At 36.5% G+C, this 18,349-nt stretch overlaps 1 protein-coding gene and 1 pseudogene across 1 annotated transcript; both read right to left on the bottom strand.

The window, feature by feature from the left end:
* Positions 1-323: 323 nt before the first annotated feature.
* Positions 324-12,476, bottom strand: LOC128213726 (chorion peroxidase-like). The gene is made up of 12 exons (XM_052919748.1): positions 12,165-12,476; positions 10,894-11,020; positions 10,527-10,738; positions 10,209-10,382; positions 9,963-10,005; positions 9,699-9,811; positions 5,030-5,131; positions 4,726-4,824; positions 4,249-4,503; positions 1,746-1,995; positions 1,333-1,503; positions 324-1,087 (listed from the first exon to the last, which is right to left on the bottom strand). The coding sequence occupies exons 1-12, from the start codon at positions 12,355-12,357 to the stop codon at positions 451-453; spliced, it is 2,376 nt and encodes a 791-aa protein (XP_052775708.1). The 5' UTR covers positions 12,358-12,476; the 3' UTR covers positions 324-450.
* A 2,809-nt stretch (positions 12,477-15,285) lies between these two features.
* On the bottom strand, positions 15,286-16,408 carry LOC128213848 (uncharacterized; annotated as a pseudogene).
* Positions 16,409-18,349: the final 1,941 nt, after the last annotated feature.

Below are 18,349 nucleotides of genomic sequence, written 5' to 3'. Positions count from 1 at the left end.
CTGTCCAACAATGTATATCGGTGATGCCTTAAAATCGACAAAGGGGACCACTGCAACCTATGCTAGAGCCTAGACTAGGCAGTGCCCTAGGTCATGTCATAAGTCACAGGTCTGCGTTTTATAACTTATAAACAACATCATTAAGTTAACGGAAGACTCAGCCAGGTCACTAGTAGGCCAGTACTAGTGACGTCTAGACAAAAAAAACGTATAAAAGTGTACGCTCTAACTCCAAAGCTGCTTATGCGTTGTTAAAAATATATTTCTTCTGTATTTATATTATGCGAATAATTAAAAAACCCACTTGTCCAGTATATTAGATGAACCGCTGAGTTGATCAAGAAGGTCAATTTTATTCAAAATCAATACATACACAATACATTAAAATTGATGAATGTCAAAGAATTTTACAGGACAATATATATATATATATATATAAATATATATATTTTAAAAATGCCGAAAACCTCTCATGGCTGTCGTCATAAGTGATCCGTCAATAGCGGAAATCCTTCCCCCCGACAGCCGTGACACCTCTGCGCTTACCATGGCTACATCTGGGGGACCAGCGTTGCCCCGTCGAAAACCAGGCCGACGGATACCGCACGTTTCTATTTGGATTTCAAACTGACGTGGACATGATTTGCCGCACTCGTTTGGCAGAGGATTGTTACAAATCCGATACCTGATCCGCCATGTCCCAAAACAGCGCGTTCGCTCCCAGGCCGAGTAGCCGCCGTTTACAGGGACACAGCCGGTCGCCCGCCAGGGATTTAGGTCTAAGTGCGGAATGTTATTGCAGTTGACAAGAGTGTTTCCTCGCCGGATGCTTTTCAATGCAGACGGCTGTATGGTACCAATGTCTGTATTAGCACAAAAGAGGGAAGCGAGCGTAACCTTCCTAATTTCCTGCAGCTGGTTCCCTGAGAATGCGGTGTCGCCGCTGTTTTCATAGTAGAATCTGTCTCCATTCTTTAGTGATTTAAACTGGCGTCCAATGAGGCAGGCAAAGGTCGGGCCAACCTTTCCCCCGTTGACGGGGATTTCAGACACGCCACCGGGAAACAGATCAATGTCCTCTGGTGACCTGTAATTGATATTCTTGAGACTTGATAAACAAGCAATAAGAAAGCTGTCAGTCGGTATTCATGAGCGTTTTAATGTCATTAACCAAAAAAATTGAAAGAAAAATAATTGTCAGGTTTGTTGTGGCAAACGGTATTTTGGAATATCCATGTATGATGTATTTGTTATGATTTAAGAGTTCAGAAGAAGCCTAAATTGTATTTAAAAAACCACCGCAAAGGAACATGTTATCAATCGTTTGTTTACCTGTAGATATCGTTGAGCTTTCGCTGTACAATCCGTGTGTGAGAGAATTGGCCGTGAAGTTCACAGAGGCGACGATAAGCCTGGTAGCCAGGGATGGCATAGTCCCGCCCCCGTTGGATATTTGTTGCAGCGAGGTCCCCGCCGAAACCTCTTTCCCGCTCAAACAGGTGACTGTAAACAGGGACAAGGGTTTTGATTACGATTGGCTTATTGTTGTGTGTTTGTTTGTTTGCATACAAATGAGATCCTCATAAAACGTGCATGCCCGTGTACATGTATGCTGCCACAAAAAAGTATTAAGCGCAAGACTGATATCAATATATTCTAATTACCACCTGTCTGTACTTTTACATTGTGTTTGGTAAAGATGTATTATGATAATAAATGCTGTATAACAGTTGAAATATACTGACTTTGTTATCTGTTCAGTGAGCGATTTGTCCACCTTTTCCACCGGTGAACGTGTGAGGCCCCGACAAATGTCCCCGACACCCCGCGTATAGACGAGGTCGGGCTTCAGGAACTCGTCTTTGAGGAGGCGATCGGACACCTTGATGGCGCCATTGTGGGCAAGCACTCTCTGCCAGATGAGGCTGTGGCCAAACCGGTAGGCCGCCGTCGCAAATGCGCTCCGTACCATTGGCTGCTCGCTCGCGTCGTAGCCTTGAATATGTTTTTCAGCAATACAATATGTTTGCGTGTTCTGACAATTTGAAAATAAACCTTGATATGTCTATGTTACATAATTTAGTTATATTATACATAATTATGGTATATTGCCTTGCTATTGTCGGTCGGTCTGTCGGTCCGTCGGTCCGTCGGTAGACCAAAGCTTGTCCGAGTGATAACTCAACAATTCCTGCACATATGGTCACGAAACTTCACATAAAGATAGGGCCTGACTAGTAGATAACCCCTATTGATTTTAGAGGCCATCGTGTCAAAGGTCAAGGTCACAGTGACCTTAAATGGTAAAAGGATTTTTTAATCCCCCACCACGGAGTGGGGAGGGGATTATAGGAATGCATTTCGTCCGTCTGTCAGTATGTCCGTCCGTCCGTCTGTCCGTCTGGCTGTAACATTTCGTGTCCGCGCCATAACTTACTTATGCATTGATGGATAACCATATTACTAGGTACAAATGTTTTCCTTTTTGAGATAATGTGCAGTGTCCTTGACCCGGGCTCATACCTCAAAGGTCAAGGTCACATATGACATTTAAAGGTCATAGTACACATGCTTGTGTCCGGGCTTTTCACATTAAGCAGTTTAGGTATGTCAATTCTTACTAGCAGTTTAGGTATGTCAAATCTTACTGGATTTATTGACCTTATAAATTTCATGTTCTTTTAGCAACAGTTACTGAATTTATCGAAGAACTCAAACTAATTGCAATTTGTTCCAGTATTCCATCATTAAGTTTTAGGTCCATATTATGACAATGCTAAATAGAGGATAAGATATAAATGTTAATTGAAAGTGTTTAACAAGTTACACAGATTGATATTTAGCGCACTCTACCAAGCATTATCATTATGTGCAACAAGCTTAATATTTAAAAAAAACAATGGACACAAATGTGATAATATATTTATAACATGTGTTTTCTCTTCAAAAGCAGTAAAACAATGTTATGACGTCACCACAATATATATGTATCACTTTATCGAAAATACTTAAGACTTACTATTTCATCGATATTATAAATCAAAGACTCATTTTCCTTCCTATGTTTAGCCAAAATAACCTTGACCCTGATCTTACCTACACTACACACAATATAAAAAAACTTTAACAAATATCCTTTTATAATATGTTCAAATAAATATCCAAGAATATTTAGATTACCGATCAAACAACTTGTATTTCCTATATTCCCACTCTTGACCAGTGGTTGTGTACAATTTTGGTCAGATTCAACGTACCAGTCAGGTTGCGAGAAAAACAAAATATACTAAAAAACAACGGCGGGGGATGTAGCCGTTCTTTGGACTGCCTTGTAACGCTTGTCCGAGTGATTTATTAACAATGCCTAGACCTATGGTCATCAAACTTGACATGGAGGCTGGGCCTGACCAGTAGATGACCCATATTGATTTTGGGGATCATCGGGCAAAAGGTCAAGCTATTATTAGCCTTGAATGATTTAAGGTTGTCCGAGTGTTAACTCGCAAATGCCTGCACCCATGGCCCTCAAAGTTGACTTGGAGGCTGGGCCAGGCCAGTAGATGACCCCTATTTATTTTGGGGGTCATCGGGTCTGAGGTCAAAGTCACAGTGACCTTGAAGCCAACTCCACAATTCCTGGATTTATGGTCATCAAACTTGACATGAAGGTTGGGCCTGACCAGTAGATGACCCGTGTTGATTTTGGGTTTCATCAGGTCAAAGGTCAAGGTCACAGTGACCTTTAGCACGAAAAAGTTAACAAAGCTATTCCCAGTGATAACTCAACAAAGCCTGGACCTATGATCAATCTTGACATGAAGGCTAGGACTGACCAGTAGATGAAACCTATTGATTTGAGAAGTCATCGGGTCAAAGGTCAATGTCACAGTGATCTTGAATGCGAAAATGTTATTTTAGTGATTACTCGACAATGCCTTCACCCATGGCCCTCAAACGTGACTTGGGGGTTGGACCTGAGATGTAGATGGTCCCTTTTAATTTAACGGGTCATTGGGTCAAAGGTCAAGGTCACAGTGACCTTTAACGCAGAAGGTTGTATGTGTGATAACTTGACACTGCCTGCACCCATGGCCCTCAAACTTGACTTGGAGGACCATGCAAATTTCATTCAATAGTCCAAATAATCATGACAACATGGCGCCAAGGGGGGCATACTGTTTGACAAACATCTCTTGTTACATTTGAAAAAAAAAAAAAAACATGTTCAAAGATGATCAGCTTACTTACCATTAAAATAACCGTTTGAAAGTGGCTTCAATCCGTATTTTGTCATAACTCTGCGCCCCAGTATTGCCGGAAGAAACTCGTTGTATGTGATGTGCTGGAGCTCGGCGCCCAAGATTCTGCGTGCCTCCTGGAAGAGTCGCTCGTCGTCCCAGGTTGGATTGAGGAGCGCGAGGCCGCGCGCAAGGCGGTTGTGTTCCCGCACCCAGACCGTGTGCATAGACATCAGCATCGGCTGCTGGTTCACACGGACGTCCCCTGTGTGGAAAGGAACTCAGAACGACTTTAGATTGTCTACTATTGATTTGAGTGGGGATTTCTTCATTAGTATTGATGAATTTTACTAAATGATAGTAAATGTGTTTATCTTATCCACATACCAATACTATTTTATCCTTTCAATCTTACTAACTACTATACTACTGAATTTCTTAAGATTAGATATTGTTATCGCTCCTGTGGATTGAATACTGCTCGTACCAGCCTTGAAGCACGGCCTTGTCGAGGTGGTCAGAATACAGCCAGTTCCGGTCGTAGGCGCAGTCGGTAACAGGTTGTTGGAGCTCGTCTTAAGAAGACCTGCGAACACAATAAATAGTTTTAAAGTTTTAAAGATATTTGTATACTATATTTTGTATCATAGGTGACAAACGTTTTGAGACTTTTATCATTCCTCGCAAACAAATCTTACATACTTTATAACTGTGCACTTCACGTCCATGGGAAGTTACGGGGGCTTATGTGAAAGTTAGGGCCATTGGACACTTCAGAAATAAGTACCCACCTCCAGTGAGAGTGCGGAGGTCACGGATCTCGTCGTCCGAGGAGCCATAGATGGCCGAGCCATCAAGGTAGTGGGTGATCTGGTTCAACTGCTGACGGACACCTGAAACATACAAGAACGGAAAGCCTAGTTGACCTACAATCACGTTAACGCGTCCGAGTAATAATGAGCTTATTCCCTATTCAACATGGACTTCTTTGTACGATTTTGTTGATTCATTAGACTACTCTCTTTCTTTTTAATTTCTTTAAATTGATACATTTTAGCAGTTTTTCGCAACATGACTAGTATGCAATATTGGGTTTATATTGCATACTTCTTACAACGTAAGTTAACCTCACTGGTCAGTGGTTAATTAGATAACCACGAATAAAAGGGCCAAGAATAAACCATAAACTTACCAATATACTGAATAAACAGTTTTCAGTGTGTATGCGAGTTTAAACATACAAAAATCGACACCGGTGTCGTTATTTCTCTCAAGTTTAGAAATGAACAAACGCGTTATTAGAAAATGACTTGTGTGAAGATTCATGGTAAAAACTGAAAGCAACTATTGCGCATGGCGATATTAATGAAAAATATTGAATGCAGATGTTACTTTGTTCTTCACAGACAAGTGATGAACACGCTTCATATGATTGTGCAATTGTGGTTTAAATTCAGAGGTAAGGTAGGTGTAAGCAGATCTAAATTACTGAAAAAATACATGTGCGAAAAGCGAAACCGTTGTAGTGATTTTCATACAAGTTTAATTGACATTGTAATATCAAGTGTACTGTACCAGTCATTAATAAAAACTTTTATTGAAATTGAATTGATAAACATTCATTTGACTTTGTTATGTTTTAATGCTTGTATTTTGAAACTTCGGTGTTTTATTTATTAAAGAAATTAATATGATTCATTTTCCGAATTATAATGCTAAAGAAAAACATAATTTAAAATAAATAAATAAAGATTACATGCCACAGTCTTGTTTTAGAATTTTGATTTCTGAAATAGTGGGTATCGGAAGACTAATACGCTTCTTCTTCTTTGCTATTAAAACCATTTATTCATTATAAAAACATTTATTTTATGCTACGAAAGTGGAGCAGTCAAAATGTCTACACTTAATTAATAAAATGGATGAGATTGCAAGAAAAACTAAAATATTACTAGAATACATATAACACATCTCAAGCAATGAAATAGTACCTGTTACAGAGACGGATGGTAATCAGCAGAAAGTAGAAATAGTTGATAATTATTTTTGCGAGAAAAATAAAATATCGATATTGATAACTTTATTCAGGGCAGACATGAACATTGTTGTATTTGTTATCTTTCTTAATCATATTACAAGACGCGAAAGACGACAGAAGTTCCCATTATATATTTTTGGGGATCTCCATCGAAAAGGAAATCAGGCAGCATCTGTGTGGAACATAATATTCATTAATCTCTTTACAATTCTGCAATTCAAGGAACAATTTTATTTTATAAATTTAGACAAACCAACAAAGTTGGTTAAAAGAACTTTTAATGGAAAAATATAATATAATGCGGTTATTCAATTCAAGGAAAAACAACAGACAGCAACATGTACACTAAATATTTTTATACACGAAAAATCTTGACATGCATAATAATAATAATAATAAAGTCTTGGGGATCCTAAGAAACAATATGATTGTGTTAACAAACGCTATGTGTTAAAGCAAATTTGCAAAACACAAGAAGATTATGACATTGGAATGTTGCCAGATATGATTGCGACTTAAAGAGTGATACTTTTATTCAAAATCAAGACATATGTATAACAAACATCAATTTTGAATGATAAGCCTTTAAAATCTAAAGTAATGCATTGATGGAAAATTTCAATTACTGGTAACAAGGTTGTAATCGTTTTGGGTTAAAATATACAACAAGGCAAGCAACGCAAGTAACGCCAACAGGAAATATAATTATGAAAGAGTTATCAAAGTAAGGGTGAACTATTGGAAACTGTCCATTATGCCAGAGAAAGAACAGTCCGAGGCACCCAGTTACAGATGTTACCATTACTTCCTAAAAACGGATGAAGCTCACCTGGATATTAGTACTGTGGACCAGGCAATACATTGGATAGTGGACAAGCAATTAATGAATAATATGTCATATGTGAACAACACGACCATTGTTATGATGATGACCGAAATAATAAATCGTTGTGTGATAAAACAATGTTACAGAAATTAAAAACAAGTAAGTCAAAATTATTCGGAGTAAAGGTTGCAAAGAATTTAGTGAAAATGAATGAAAAAACGGGATAAGGACTCTAGCTACGTAGATTTTTGTAACGAAATAGATTTTGTTTTGAGTCCAAGTGGTCTGACACATGAGCAGAAGAATTGCACAAACCAATTAACAGAAAGTTTCGAAGAAGGCGTGTTATGGTTAGTGGTATTGATAAAATATGGTAAGTAATGTGGTATAATTTTACTTCACATAACACCAATAATCACAAAGACGCTTTACAAGATATGGTTCGGCATTACAATAAGACAAGACATATTGGTGTTTAAATTTCACCAATACAAGTAAACAAGTTAGAAAATAAAGGAGGAGGTTACTTTAATCTATATTTCAATTTACATAATAAAGTAAAACCATTAAAGTTCAAAATAAAGTTCGAAGTCCAACATGTTTATTAAAAGGAGGTGGTTATTATGATTTGGGTTGTCAGTGTTATTAAACAGGTGTTCATCTTTAAACAAATCCTCATATGCATCTTTTGTTTTTATCAAATAACAAAGAGATCCAGTGTCTGTAAAAAAGTATGATTAGATTCTCTTTACCATTTTTCTATAAAATGTAACAATAATGGATATCGTACATTAAGTACTTACTTAACTCAAGAATAGCCATTCCAACATAGAGGAATTAGAAGTAACTGTTCTTTATTTATTTTTATTGCAAATAGATTGTCGTTAAACATTTTTCTGCTAGATTGTCGTTAAACATTTTAGCAGAAAAAAACCCAAATGTTTCCTTCCCTACATGCTTTTCAAGTGTCGTTTCATACTAGTATCGTGTAAGAGTAAGACATTCTCTTTCACGAAGATTTTCCATTGCTTTTTTCCAAATACTGAGTTATACATCAATTGAAAGAAATCTTTTTCAAATGCATTCTTGACGTTAGTGCTTTTAAGTGTATTAAAGTCAATATATTCTTTTAGCCACGTTTTTTCAATTATATTACCATGTGTGTGCTGAGTTAATTTCATTTCAAAACTAAGATATAAATTAAGACTCTGTTTGTAAAGTACATGCCTTGTTATATCAAAGAGAGATTGGATAAAGTTTGTTGTTTTATCGCTTGCTGCGTAAAATTTACTTTTATGGTCTGCACAAGGAAAAAGCCATTCATCTTTCACAACTAACTTTTCATGTGCTAGTTGATAATATTAGATGACGCATTTATTTCTTCATTCATATCTTCAATACCTGAATGTGCTTGCATGATTCTTTAACATTGCAAAGTATCATCGTTTAAATAGGGATCCTCATTATTCTTTCTTTTTTTTTTACAAAAGTCATGTACAGATGCAAATGTTTTTTGTGTGTGTGTTTTTTTTGTAAAATCAGAGTTAATGATTTTCCAAAACAAATAGGGTCAGAACTTTTGGTAGCTCTTAATTTATTAAATATATTTTAGTTAAATTTATTTCTAGCTGCATGCTAGATGTTCTTAAATTGCCTGCTTATATTTTTTGAAGCATTCTTTAAAATAGATACTTTTATACTTAATAAAAGCTTTTTTGTCTAATGTGATAATGTTTCTTACCCTGTGGCATTCACTATTAAACCAGGGGAATTTGTGTGGTGTGTTGGTATTATCGTGGTTATGTCGCTTTCTATGCACTGTACAAAAATAATTTAAACAACTGGTACTAAAGACATTAGATATAGTACAAACAAGATCATAAATATTTGTCTGAGAAAAATAATTATATAAACATGTTAATTCTGTTTTGAATTTCTTTAACAACTGTAATATTAATATTATTTATAATAAGGGATTTTAATTAGTTTGATTACTAATCACCTTCAGATTTAGAACTAGGTTAACATTTAGTAACTTAAGACGATGGACAATGAACGTCATACAGTAATTGACTTAAATCATGAATACTTAAGTCAATAATATTCTCAAAAACATTAGACTTGAGATGAAATAATCAACTGTACTGCAACCCCAATAGGTAAATTTTGGATTACAAATATCAGATCCAATACGACCGTTCATACGATATCACGATATGCCGAGTCCGGTGATTAAGCCCACAAAATTCCGTATTCTAAAACTCAACCGCTAGGCTATCGGGGCTGTACAGCATCAATACTGCTAGATGTGACGTGTAAATTATAGATTACTGAGATTTAAGTGACGGCCTGATAAGTGTTAGGAAGTTGTTGCGTGTGTAAAACAAAAACGCAAAAACATGGATTCAAAAGCAAATAGGATAAGGCTGTTTGCATAAGTTGATGATGGTACTTAAATATGATGCAATGTATAATAAATATGGAGACTGGTATAATTAATTCCCTGTCCCTGCTGACACAGTGATTACATAAACTGTTAACGGAACACTTCAAGAAATGACAAAGAGCTCAATAAATGAGAAAGAGCTAGTATTACCGATGGTGCAGTCAAGTGGAGGTGTTGGTAGAGCTCGAACAATGTTGATGCACGTGCGATTTGGCGGGAAGAAAGGGTCATTCGGTGGGATATCTATAGGGAAGCAACCTGGCCTAAAACACAAATGAAATAGAAAACTATAGAATTAACATTATACTGAGTGGAAATTATATAAGCATATTCGTAAGCACTCCTTTTGAGATCATCACTTATTTTGAAAAAACACGTATATTTTTATCAAAATATTTATAAATCTTAGGTCACCTATTTGTCCTCGTGCAACAATCCAAGTTGGCCCCTGCGTAACCTGAAAAAATCGCTTACCTTTTAAATTAGTTTTAACCTTACATCAATTTTGAATGTCTTTTGTTATTATTATTTTAACGTGAGTAAATTTAAGTAGCCAATGCTAACCGCAATGTCCCAGAAACTCCCAACATATTTTCAAAAGTTAATTATGATAAATAATGTATAAACGATGTACAACTACACGATTTGATTAATTATTACCTTGCGAGAGCGCCTGAAATTCTATATCGTGGCTTATGAACTGGCCGATCTCCATAAGCAGATGCGTGGAGCCGCCTAGAGGATTCGACATGCTGTCGTGGAACTCCCTGCTGATGAGGCGGGCGTTCGGAAGTGGTCCTCCAAACACGCTTGCGGCCCGGGGTTCAGACACCCCTGTGAAACGTTCCGTAGTCTAACATCATGATGTTAAAGAAACAGTTATGCAAATTCTAAACTTGCTATTCATCATTTGATCATGCATATGCCAAGAATGATATTGAATATTGTCATCAGCAACAATTAACTGTTAAACATTACCGTCATTGTAAATAGGGGCGAGCAATCTCTCAAAAGGCGTCTGCGATCTTCCCCACAGTGGATTGACCACGTTGTTACAGGATCCATCCATCGTCCGGAACTTGGCTGTTGGGTCACATTTGGGTGGTTGGAAAGGACAGAGCAGGGCGTCCGGCGGCGGGATCCTGGCGGCGATTATCTCGCGACCAGCGTCTGCTGGACGAATACTCATCCTAGAATTACAGATGTTACAAAATAATGGTTACGATCACACACTGTTAGTTGCGTTAGCGGAAACATGTGGTGTATACTGATACTTTAACAAATTTTCAAGACCTTGATTCCCTGCAATGCCAGTTCAAAATATAACATAGAGGGGCGCACCTACCTGACCATAGTATTTCTGGCGGTATCAAGGAAGGCTTGACCCACCCTACCGATCTCATTTGCGGTAGCCGTAGTCAGCAGCTGTGGCCCTGAAGAATCCATCCGACCGGGATTTACTCGGTCCACGCCTGCAACAGCAAATCTAATCATGCAATCATACATGGTGATAAGAAATAAATACGAATATTTATACGACGGTTTTCTTGCCATACTATTGATTGTTCTTCCTGAAACAAAACATGAAATTTGCACATCATTAGCATCAGATTAAAATATATATTTATATATTTACCATCTACAATATAATATAAATGATAGCAGATGATGCGATGTTGAGGTAATTGCGATTTGATTGCTTGTAAAGCACAATTTGTTTGAGTATGTGTTTGTGGGGGGGGGGGGGGGGCACTCACAGTAGGGTTCGTCCAGCGTGACTATCCAAGCTCAATACAAACATTTACACATTAACATTACATGCTTGTCGTATCGTTGTGAATATATTTACTTGATATCTAAACATATGCATACTTTTGCATATAATCTTGAAGAAGGCAATAAACTAATGAATTGAATTGAAATTCTGCAGGCTAACCTAATGCATAAATACTAATAATTACGTTTCAGATAATAGAAAATAGTCTTCCTTTTTATTTATCATTTCTGATTGGCAACTTTTATCGCATGCATGCATTTTATTGTGCTATATTTTGAGACATTCCAATATCAAACGTCAAGGTGTGTCAAGATGTACACAGTTTAATGATCAAACCACTTGAATGTGGTAAACGCATAATCTTCATCTTCGAAATCAATTTGACATCATATAAAAACGTATATTTAAATGTTTGGTTTCATGTTATTTAGCAAGTATTTTAATGTATACAGTCCAAGTACAGCTCATGCAAAACGAAACTACGTCTCTAGTAAGGAACAGGTGAAACGTTGTTGTTGCTTTTTTGTTTTGTTTTTTAATTGTGTTCGGAATCCCTCCTCGGTTATGTATTAACAAATGCTTTATTGTAGTTTTGCATAAACATTTTTACATGAATTGGGAGTGAATTTGAATGTGTAATATATTATATGCACTGACTTTTGTACAAACAGTGTTACACAAATGGTTTGTAATAAAGGTAAACTGTATGTGAATGCATATTGTGCCAGAACTGTACTAGATACATTTCTATCAAAATATGTGTATAAACAATTTTTATTTTTATTATTTTTGTAAGATCTATATTTGAATAATACATTTTTATCATAATGTTGCCGTACCTTCATCAAACGCGCTCCTGTCAAGTCTGTCTGCCGCGGCAATCCTCTCCTCAACCCCGACTGCCGCCTGGGTGGCGGCGGCCTGGAACTGTGCACGAGACGCACTCATACCCTGACCGGCACCCAGTCGGCATGACAACGACAGCAGTGTCAGCTGAAGAATAACAGTGCGAAACGGGATTAATTTCACCATAATGGTAGCTTTCGAAATGATAACAGTTATTGCGAACGCATTATATAAACCTTCATCCTAGCGTACAGTTTAAGCAAATTATCGCAGATGGTTGCACAAACAACAAAAACAAGTAATATTTGAATGTGCAAGAATGAAAGACATGTTTCGAAATGAACGCTAACCAATTAGAATAGATTTTGATTGTGTAGTCATTAGTTTTGAAAAAATCTGCAATCTGTGGTGAGTTACGTTATAATAATCAAGTGATTGTTATTACCTACATAACGTTGAGAAACCGGATTTTCATACAGATCCTTGAACGTAACCAACAAATTAACATTTTATTTACAAACTAATTCATTTCGTGCTTTTACGTAAATCATACTTGTTTTAGTCGATTTATCCCAAGCAACATCAATCTTGTTCTTGTATAATTATTTTTTCCGTGTAAAACCACCACATTAATGACGAAGGCTATTATATATACAGTTAAAAGCCTGTCTGGTAATAACAAGTTAAAAATCAACCATGCACGAGAGCCAGAGCAACCTTGTATAACGTAGGCATATTGAAATGCATGTACTTCAATGGAAAGAATATTCGATATTCGCAAAATATGAAATTAAAAATACAGCATCAGTATAACTCTTTAATCAGATATCTAATTCGTGGATTTTGTAATAGCCTTGCGCAGTTATACTCTTGAATCTGTCCATGGTAATGCTAGAATGTATGATGACAAAGCCGGACACTTAAAAAGAAAAAGTGTTTCAACATGATGTTGTTACTCGATTGTCTCAATCAATATATGTTTCTTTCTACTCAACTGTAAAATTCCTTTAACAAACAAAGGAAACAAAGACAATAAAGATACAATATTTTGTGAGTATATACCATGATGAAGCAGAAGTTTGCGTGATTGTTATTAGCTTTTTGTAAATATAACCACGAATACGGGTATAGACTCTACTCTTGTAGATGTTGCCCATCCAAGCATTTTGTCTTTCAGGAAAGGATCAGTAAACTGTCAGTGAAGAAGGTCACTCATCAGGATGGCATATTTACTAAATTACTTTAGCTTTACAAGTTCATTATGGTCGATCCGCTTACAAACTTGGTAGACTGTTAATTCAGCACTTCAATTTCCCAAGGCAAGTTGCACGTTGTCCAGGTTACCCCTGTGCACTTGAACAACAGTAATCTTGACAAGAGGAATTATAGAACTGTCAGCATTTTGCCCATAATGGCTAAATTTTATGAAAGGACAATTAATACCCAGTTAATTGATTGTTTTAATCTTAATATATACATTTTCAGCTTCAGCTTCAGACCCGGTTAGGGATGCCACAGAACACGTATTAACATTAATAATGCCGTTAAAACCAGTGAGACCAGAGAACATTTTCGATGGCACCGTATTTGACATAAGTACATATTATGTGTTGTCATACTTTCTAAATACCATTGCAGTGTCAATAATGGATGAAATCATTGACCATGGCGAGTCAAAAAAACAACAACATCATACGTTATTTGAAAACAAATAAAACATTAAAATCTTTAAAGATTGTTTATGCATGCATGAGTTTCTTCGCAAATAGTCACTTGAAATACTCAAAGACATGTGAAACACCCAATCAATTACAGAAGGATGTTGTAAAACTCAATTGCAAATGAAACCTTATCTGAAACATTGGTTACAAAAACAATGAACTGCCACGGATAAAGCATTAAGAGATTTTATTTAGATTTTTCAATACAGACAGTAGAAACATAGTCAACACTTCGAACATGAGTCGTATATAATTTACTATGGCCGCCAAACAAATTGAATCAAACGAAATGCATAGGACATGTTGATGAAGGTTTTGTTTAAGGTCTCTTTTTGCAATGACAGGATCCTTGTTCAAAATTATTCTTGATGGAATCATCCACGCATTTTTTATTCCATGTATGTTGATGATCTTAATATTAACCTCAGCCTATGTCACTATTGACAAAATAAACATATTCATATCAGTCGTTTATAAATATGCATATGAATCTTGCTTAAGACCTGGGGATAAAATTCCTGAGGCAAACTGAGAGGTCCTCACACACTTTAAGCTACATTTGACTTTACTTGACTAGACTCAAAACCTAGCAGGCCGACGCTTTAAACGCTCATTTGACTTACTGTCAATTGTGGCGACCGCATAGCGTTACCTGTGTGTATAAAAGTTTAAACGACTTAACCGCCAACAGCGATATTGAAAAAGCGTCTTCTTACGGTTGTAAGCGGACCGTGCACGAGAATTTTGAGTACATGTAATCCCACTAGCCGATCCATTCTATTTAGAAATGCCATGATAGTAATCTAATGTTTATCTTTCGGAAAAAATATTTCTATTTATCTTTTCATAAATTTGTATTTAATTATTTATGAATGCATTTATTTGCTCACTAAAATATGCAATACACTTATCGCCGTATAAGTAAGATACAGTTACTCGTTTTTTCTTCAAAATTGTCCACAGACAGACGTAAGAAGCCGATTCGCTTGAACGAACACCAAAACTGAGTACTCTTTTGAATAACAACTAGTACTGTATCTATTATGCATCGGAATGTTAAGCTATAAATGTGATTTTTTGCACTTTGACTTTACGTTTATGTGCAATTTAAGATAGTTTAATTGTTCTTCACGGCATACATTTGACATTATTTGTGATTTGTCTACATTTACTAGCCATTTTAATTTTTGTTACGATCATTCACTGTCTGTGAAGTATGTATGTATATAGTATTCGTAAGCTTTCATTTTATATCTAAATACATAAAAATATGCTTACTTATTTCAGATGAATCCTGTTGTTATTTGTTAAAATAAAACTGTCGGTAAAATAATATATATAAATATAGATATAAATATATCTCAAAACAATACATCAGATGGCATACTCAATCCTATATTGTTCTCATGGACACTCGTAGACACGTTTCGTCTTTAAGACACATACGGGGCTCCAAGTTGAAGCTCTGTATCTTTTTCGAAAGAAGCTTGTTGCGATTTTTCGACTTCTCGAGGCGGGCGTCGCGTGCCTTCCGGAAGTTCAGCAGATACTTATCGAAATCCTGCTTGGTGATGATGAGCCGGCCGTCAGGCCTCCTGCCGCCCGGGTCGAGGGTCGCCATCGGCTTGGGTCTTGTATTTAGGTCCGGTAGCGAGACGTGGGTTTTAAGGAGAAGTTTCTCCGATAACTTGTCAATCTGTCGCGACTTCCGACGGAAGCTCTGATTATGTAAACTGATGTCCAACATGCGTTTACTTTGCTGTTAACAAAAGTCTAAAATTTCCCACTGAACGGCGTTGTCATGGTTGGTCATCGCCCATTTCGATGGACGGTTTGGACGGCTACCAAGTAGCCTCTGGTAGTCATGATCCTTAATTATGCTAACCTTGCTTGCCACTATTCCATGTTTTTCTGCCCAAATCTTGGCTTTGGGCTCGCTAAGATCCTTAGCTCCGTTTGTTGTAAGCGGTGAAAATGATCATAAGCAAAAGAAACTTTGTTTGTGCTTTGCCGTGTCCGAGCTTAGCTTTGATTTCGAATTCATGGCTTTCATTGCCCATTGCCTTATTTTTCACAAACTCTATTTTCAATCTACGCAGGCTGTCGACAAGTTCTTCGTTTTCCCTCAAAAGAGCAATCGTATCATCGTCATCACCAGTTACTGAATCTGTTTTGTGTACTGCTTTACCGGCATCGATAACCATAGTAGAAATTGTTGTATCCTTATTTATTTCATTCTTACACTGCTCTGATGTGTCGGTATATGACGCTTCAAACCTTGCTCTATCCGCTATATTTGGATGGTTGGCGGTGACGGTCGTAGTCGCAATATTAGGTGTGGGTGCCGTCAGCGGAATAATCGTGTTCGTTTTTGAGTCCCTCGACTCGGCCTGAAGATTCAAACCGTTCGTCTGAAAAGGAGGCGGCCCTTCAATTGCTGGAAGTTCGGCAAAGACAATTATGGCCTGCGTAAGCGGAACGTTCTGACGCAAATGCTTACTTCGGTTTGTATCCATTACCGGGGTTAGAAACAGCAGATTAACTGGAATTCCACTTAATAATCACAAGTCATGGAGAAACAAATTCCAGGTTGTATTCAGTAACGAAATGAAGCGCTCATGACGGACAGAAAGTCAATGATAAACAATTAGTATGTAAGTATGTGAGGCCATCAGCCCATAATACACTTTACATCTACAACAGCGGAGTCAATTTTGACATCGATGATGAGGACAAAAAATATACAATAAAGAGTTATAATTTTATATAGAGGATCTCAAATGAGTGTTTATTTTGTATCGAATTTATTAAATCATTCATTTTTAAATGAAGAGTTTAATAAATTTGATACAAAATAAACACGAATTCAAGATGCTATTTATAACATAACTCATTTACGTTCGAATTATAGGTCAAAGTTTCTTCAAAACACCTCTCTTGTCATAGTGCGAAGTATTTACATTGTGTGTTATTAGGATGCTTCATCCGCAGGAAAATTTAAAAAAAAACAACATAAATCATGTCTTAATAAACAACCCATTTTCAAACGATTTACTTAAAAATAACAAACATACATATTTCAATAAATTTAAATCAAGCAAATCAATAAAAAGAGCAATGTCATAACTGCGTGACGTCATTAGTAGTCACGCGAGTGTGTACATGCCATTTGGCGGTTGAAGTTTTAAAAGAACATAATTCAGCGTCACAGTCGCTTTCAATAGTGCGAATTCGCTTTGTTGCTGTTCGATTACAGCATGGATTTTGATGGATGTGCGCAAGGACATTACTTCCGTGAATTGGAGCACCATAAATGTTGTGAAATCCACCAGAAAAAGTGGGATTTGATGTGGAATCAGTGACTACATGACAGTGTTTGAACTTGAGCATTCCTGGCGAACTGTCTAGAATGAGGATTTTGCAATGAAGTAGACGGGGTATTTTCACTGGAGTACAGGATGCTGGACATTTCCTTGTGTTGATTTGGATTAATGTGGCTATAGTTGTTTATAGATGCGATGTTCTTGTATACAGATGTTTGCATAATCTGGTTCGCAGGAACATTGTTGTCATTCAATTTCTAGACGAGGTATTTTCTGGGCTGTGGTCAGGGAGGTGTTTGTTTGGATTAAGCCCATTCTTCTTCATCATTCGTTTCATTGTGGAATTGAGTTTGTTGACACCGAAATGATTTCTTTTGAAAAATCGTTTCTAATGTGTATTGACATTTATTGACAGCGCGTATGAATACATTTTTCTGTGATGCGGTTACCTAATTTACATAGTTATTACACAAGTTATATATGAAAAATATTGCATGGGGTTATATCACTCCTGCGCCTTAAGTTATGTTATAAATATAGTTATATAATAAAGGGTTGTATATAATTCAGTTTTAAATTATAGAGTTATATATTATAACGTTATTTTATAGAATGATTTATTGTAAAGATTGTTTAGGTTTTTTTTAATGCAACACCAATATTTATTGATTGAAAAACGACCTTATCCACGGAATGGACACAAAAAAAGAAATCCTATAGCGCGCGTTGACACTTGTGTTTCATTAAAATAATCTTCTGTCTAGTTATCTCGCAAATACAAGGCATTATATTAAACTAGGATTACAGTGTCCTACAAAAAACCAATCTCACATACACCAATGAATACTATCAATCAACATTTCTAAATGTACGAGTAGAAGGCTTTTTATTGGTAAAACGTAAAATTAAAGAAAAAGTTTATCGGTTCATTCCATTCATTTTTAAAACCAAGCGTTAAAACCCTTAATCTGGTAATTGGCAATCGGTTTTTTTTTCTTTTTCTGTTCATTTATTTTACGTAGATCGATTCTGACGAATGCACCAACAAATAATTTCATAGAGTATAGTTTAGTCCGACTTCTGTTTTAAGATGTTTTATGAATACCAGCTCAGTTTGTGTTACCGTACTCTAAT

Source organism: Mya arenaria, chromosome 13 (assembly GCF_026914265.1).
Source record: "Mya arenaria isolate MELC-2E11 chromosome 13, ASM2691426v1".
NCBI lineage: Eukaryota > Metazoa > Mollusca > Bivalvia > Myida > Myidae > Mya > Mya arenaria.
The sequence above is the reverse complement of the archived record's forward strand: the minus strand, read 5'-3'. Positions and strand labels throughout refer to the sequence as shown.

Bases quoted from the DNA above. Each gene is read 5' to 3' on its own strand.
- LOC128213726 (XM_052919748.1), bottom strand. From the start codon at position 12,357: ATGGTGAAATTAATCCCGTTTCGCACTGTTATTCTTCAGCTGACACTG. The intron at 10,006-10,208 runs GTAATAATTAAT...CGATTTTTTCAG, and splicing joins ATTTCAGGCGCTCTCGCAAG to GTTACGCAGGGGCCAACTTG. The intron at 1,088-1,332 runs GTAAACAAACGA...TATCAATTACAG, and splicing joins AAGCTCAACGATATCTACAG to GTCACCAGAGGACATTGATC.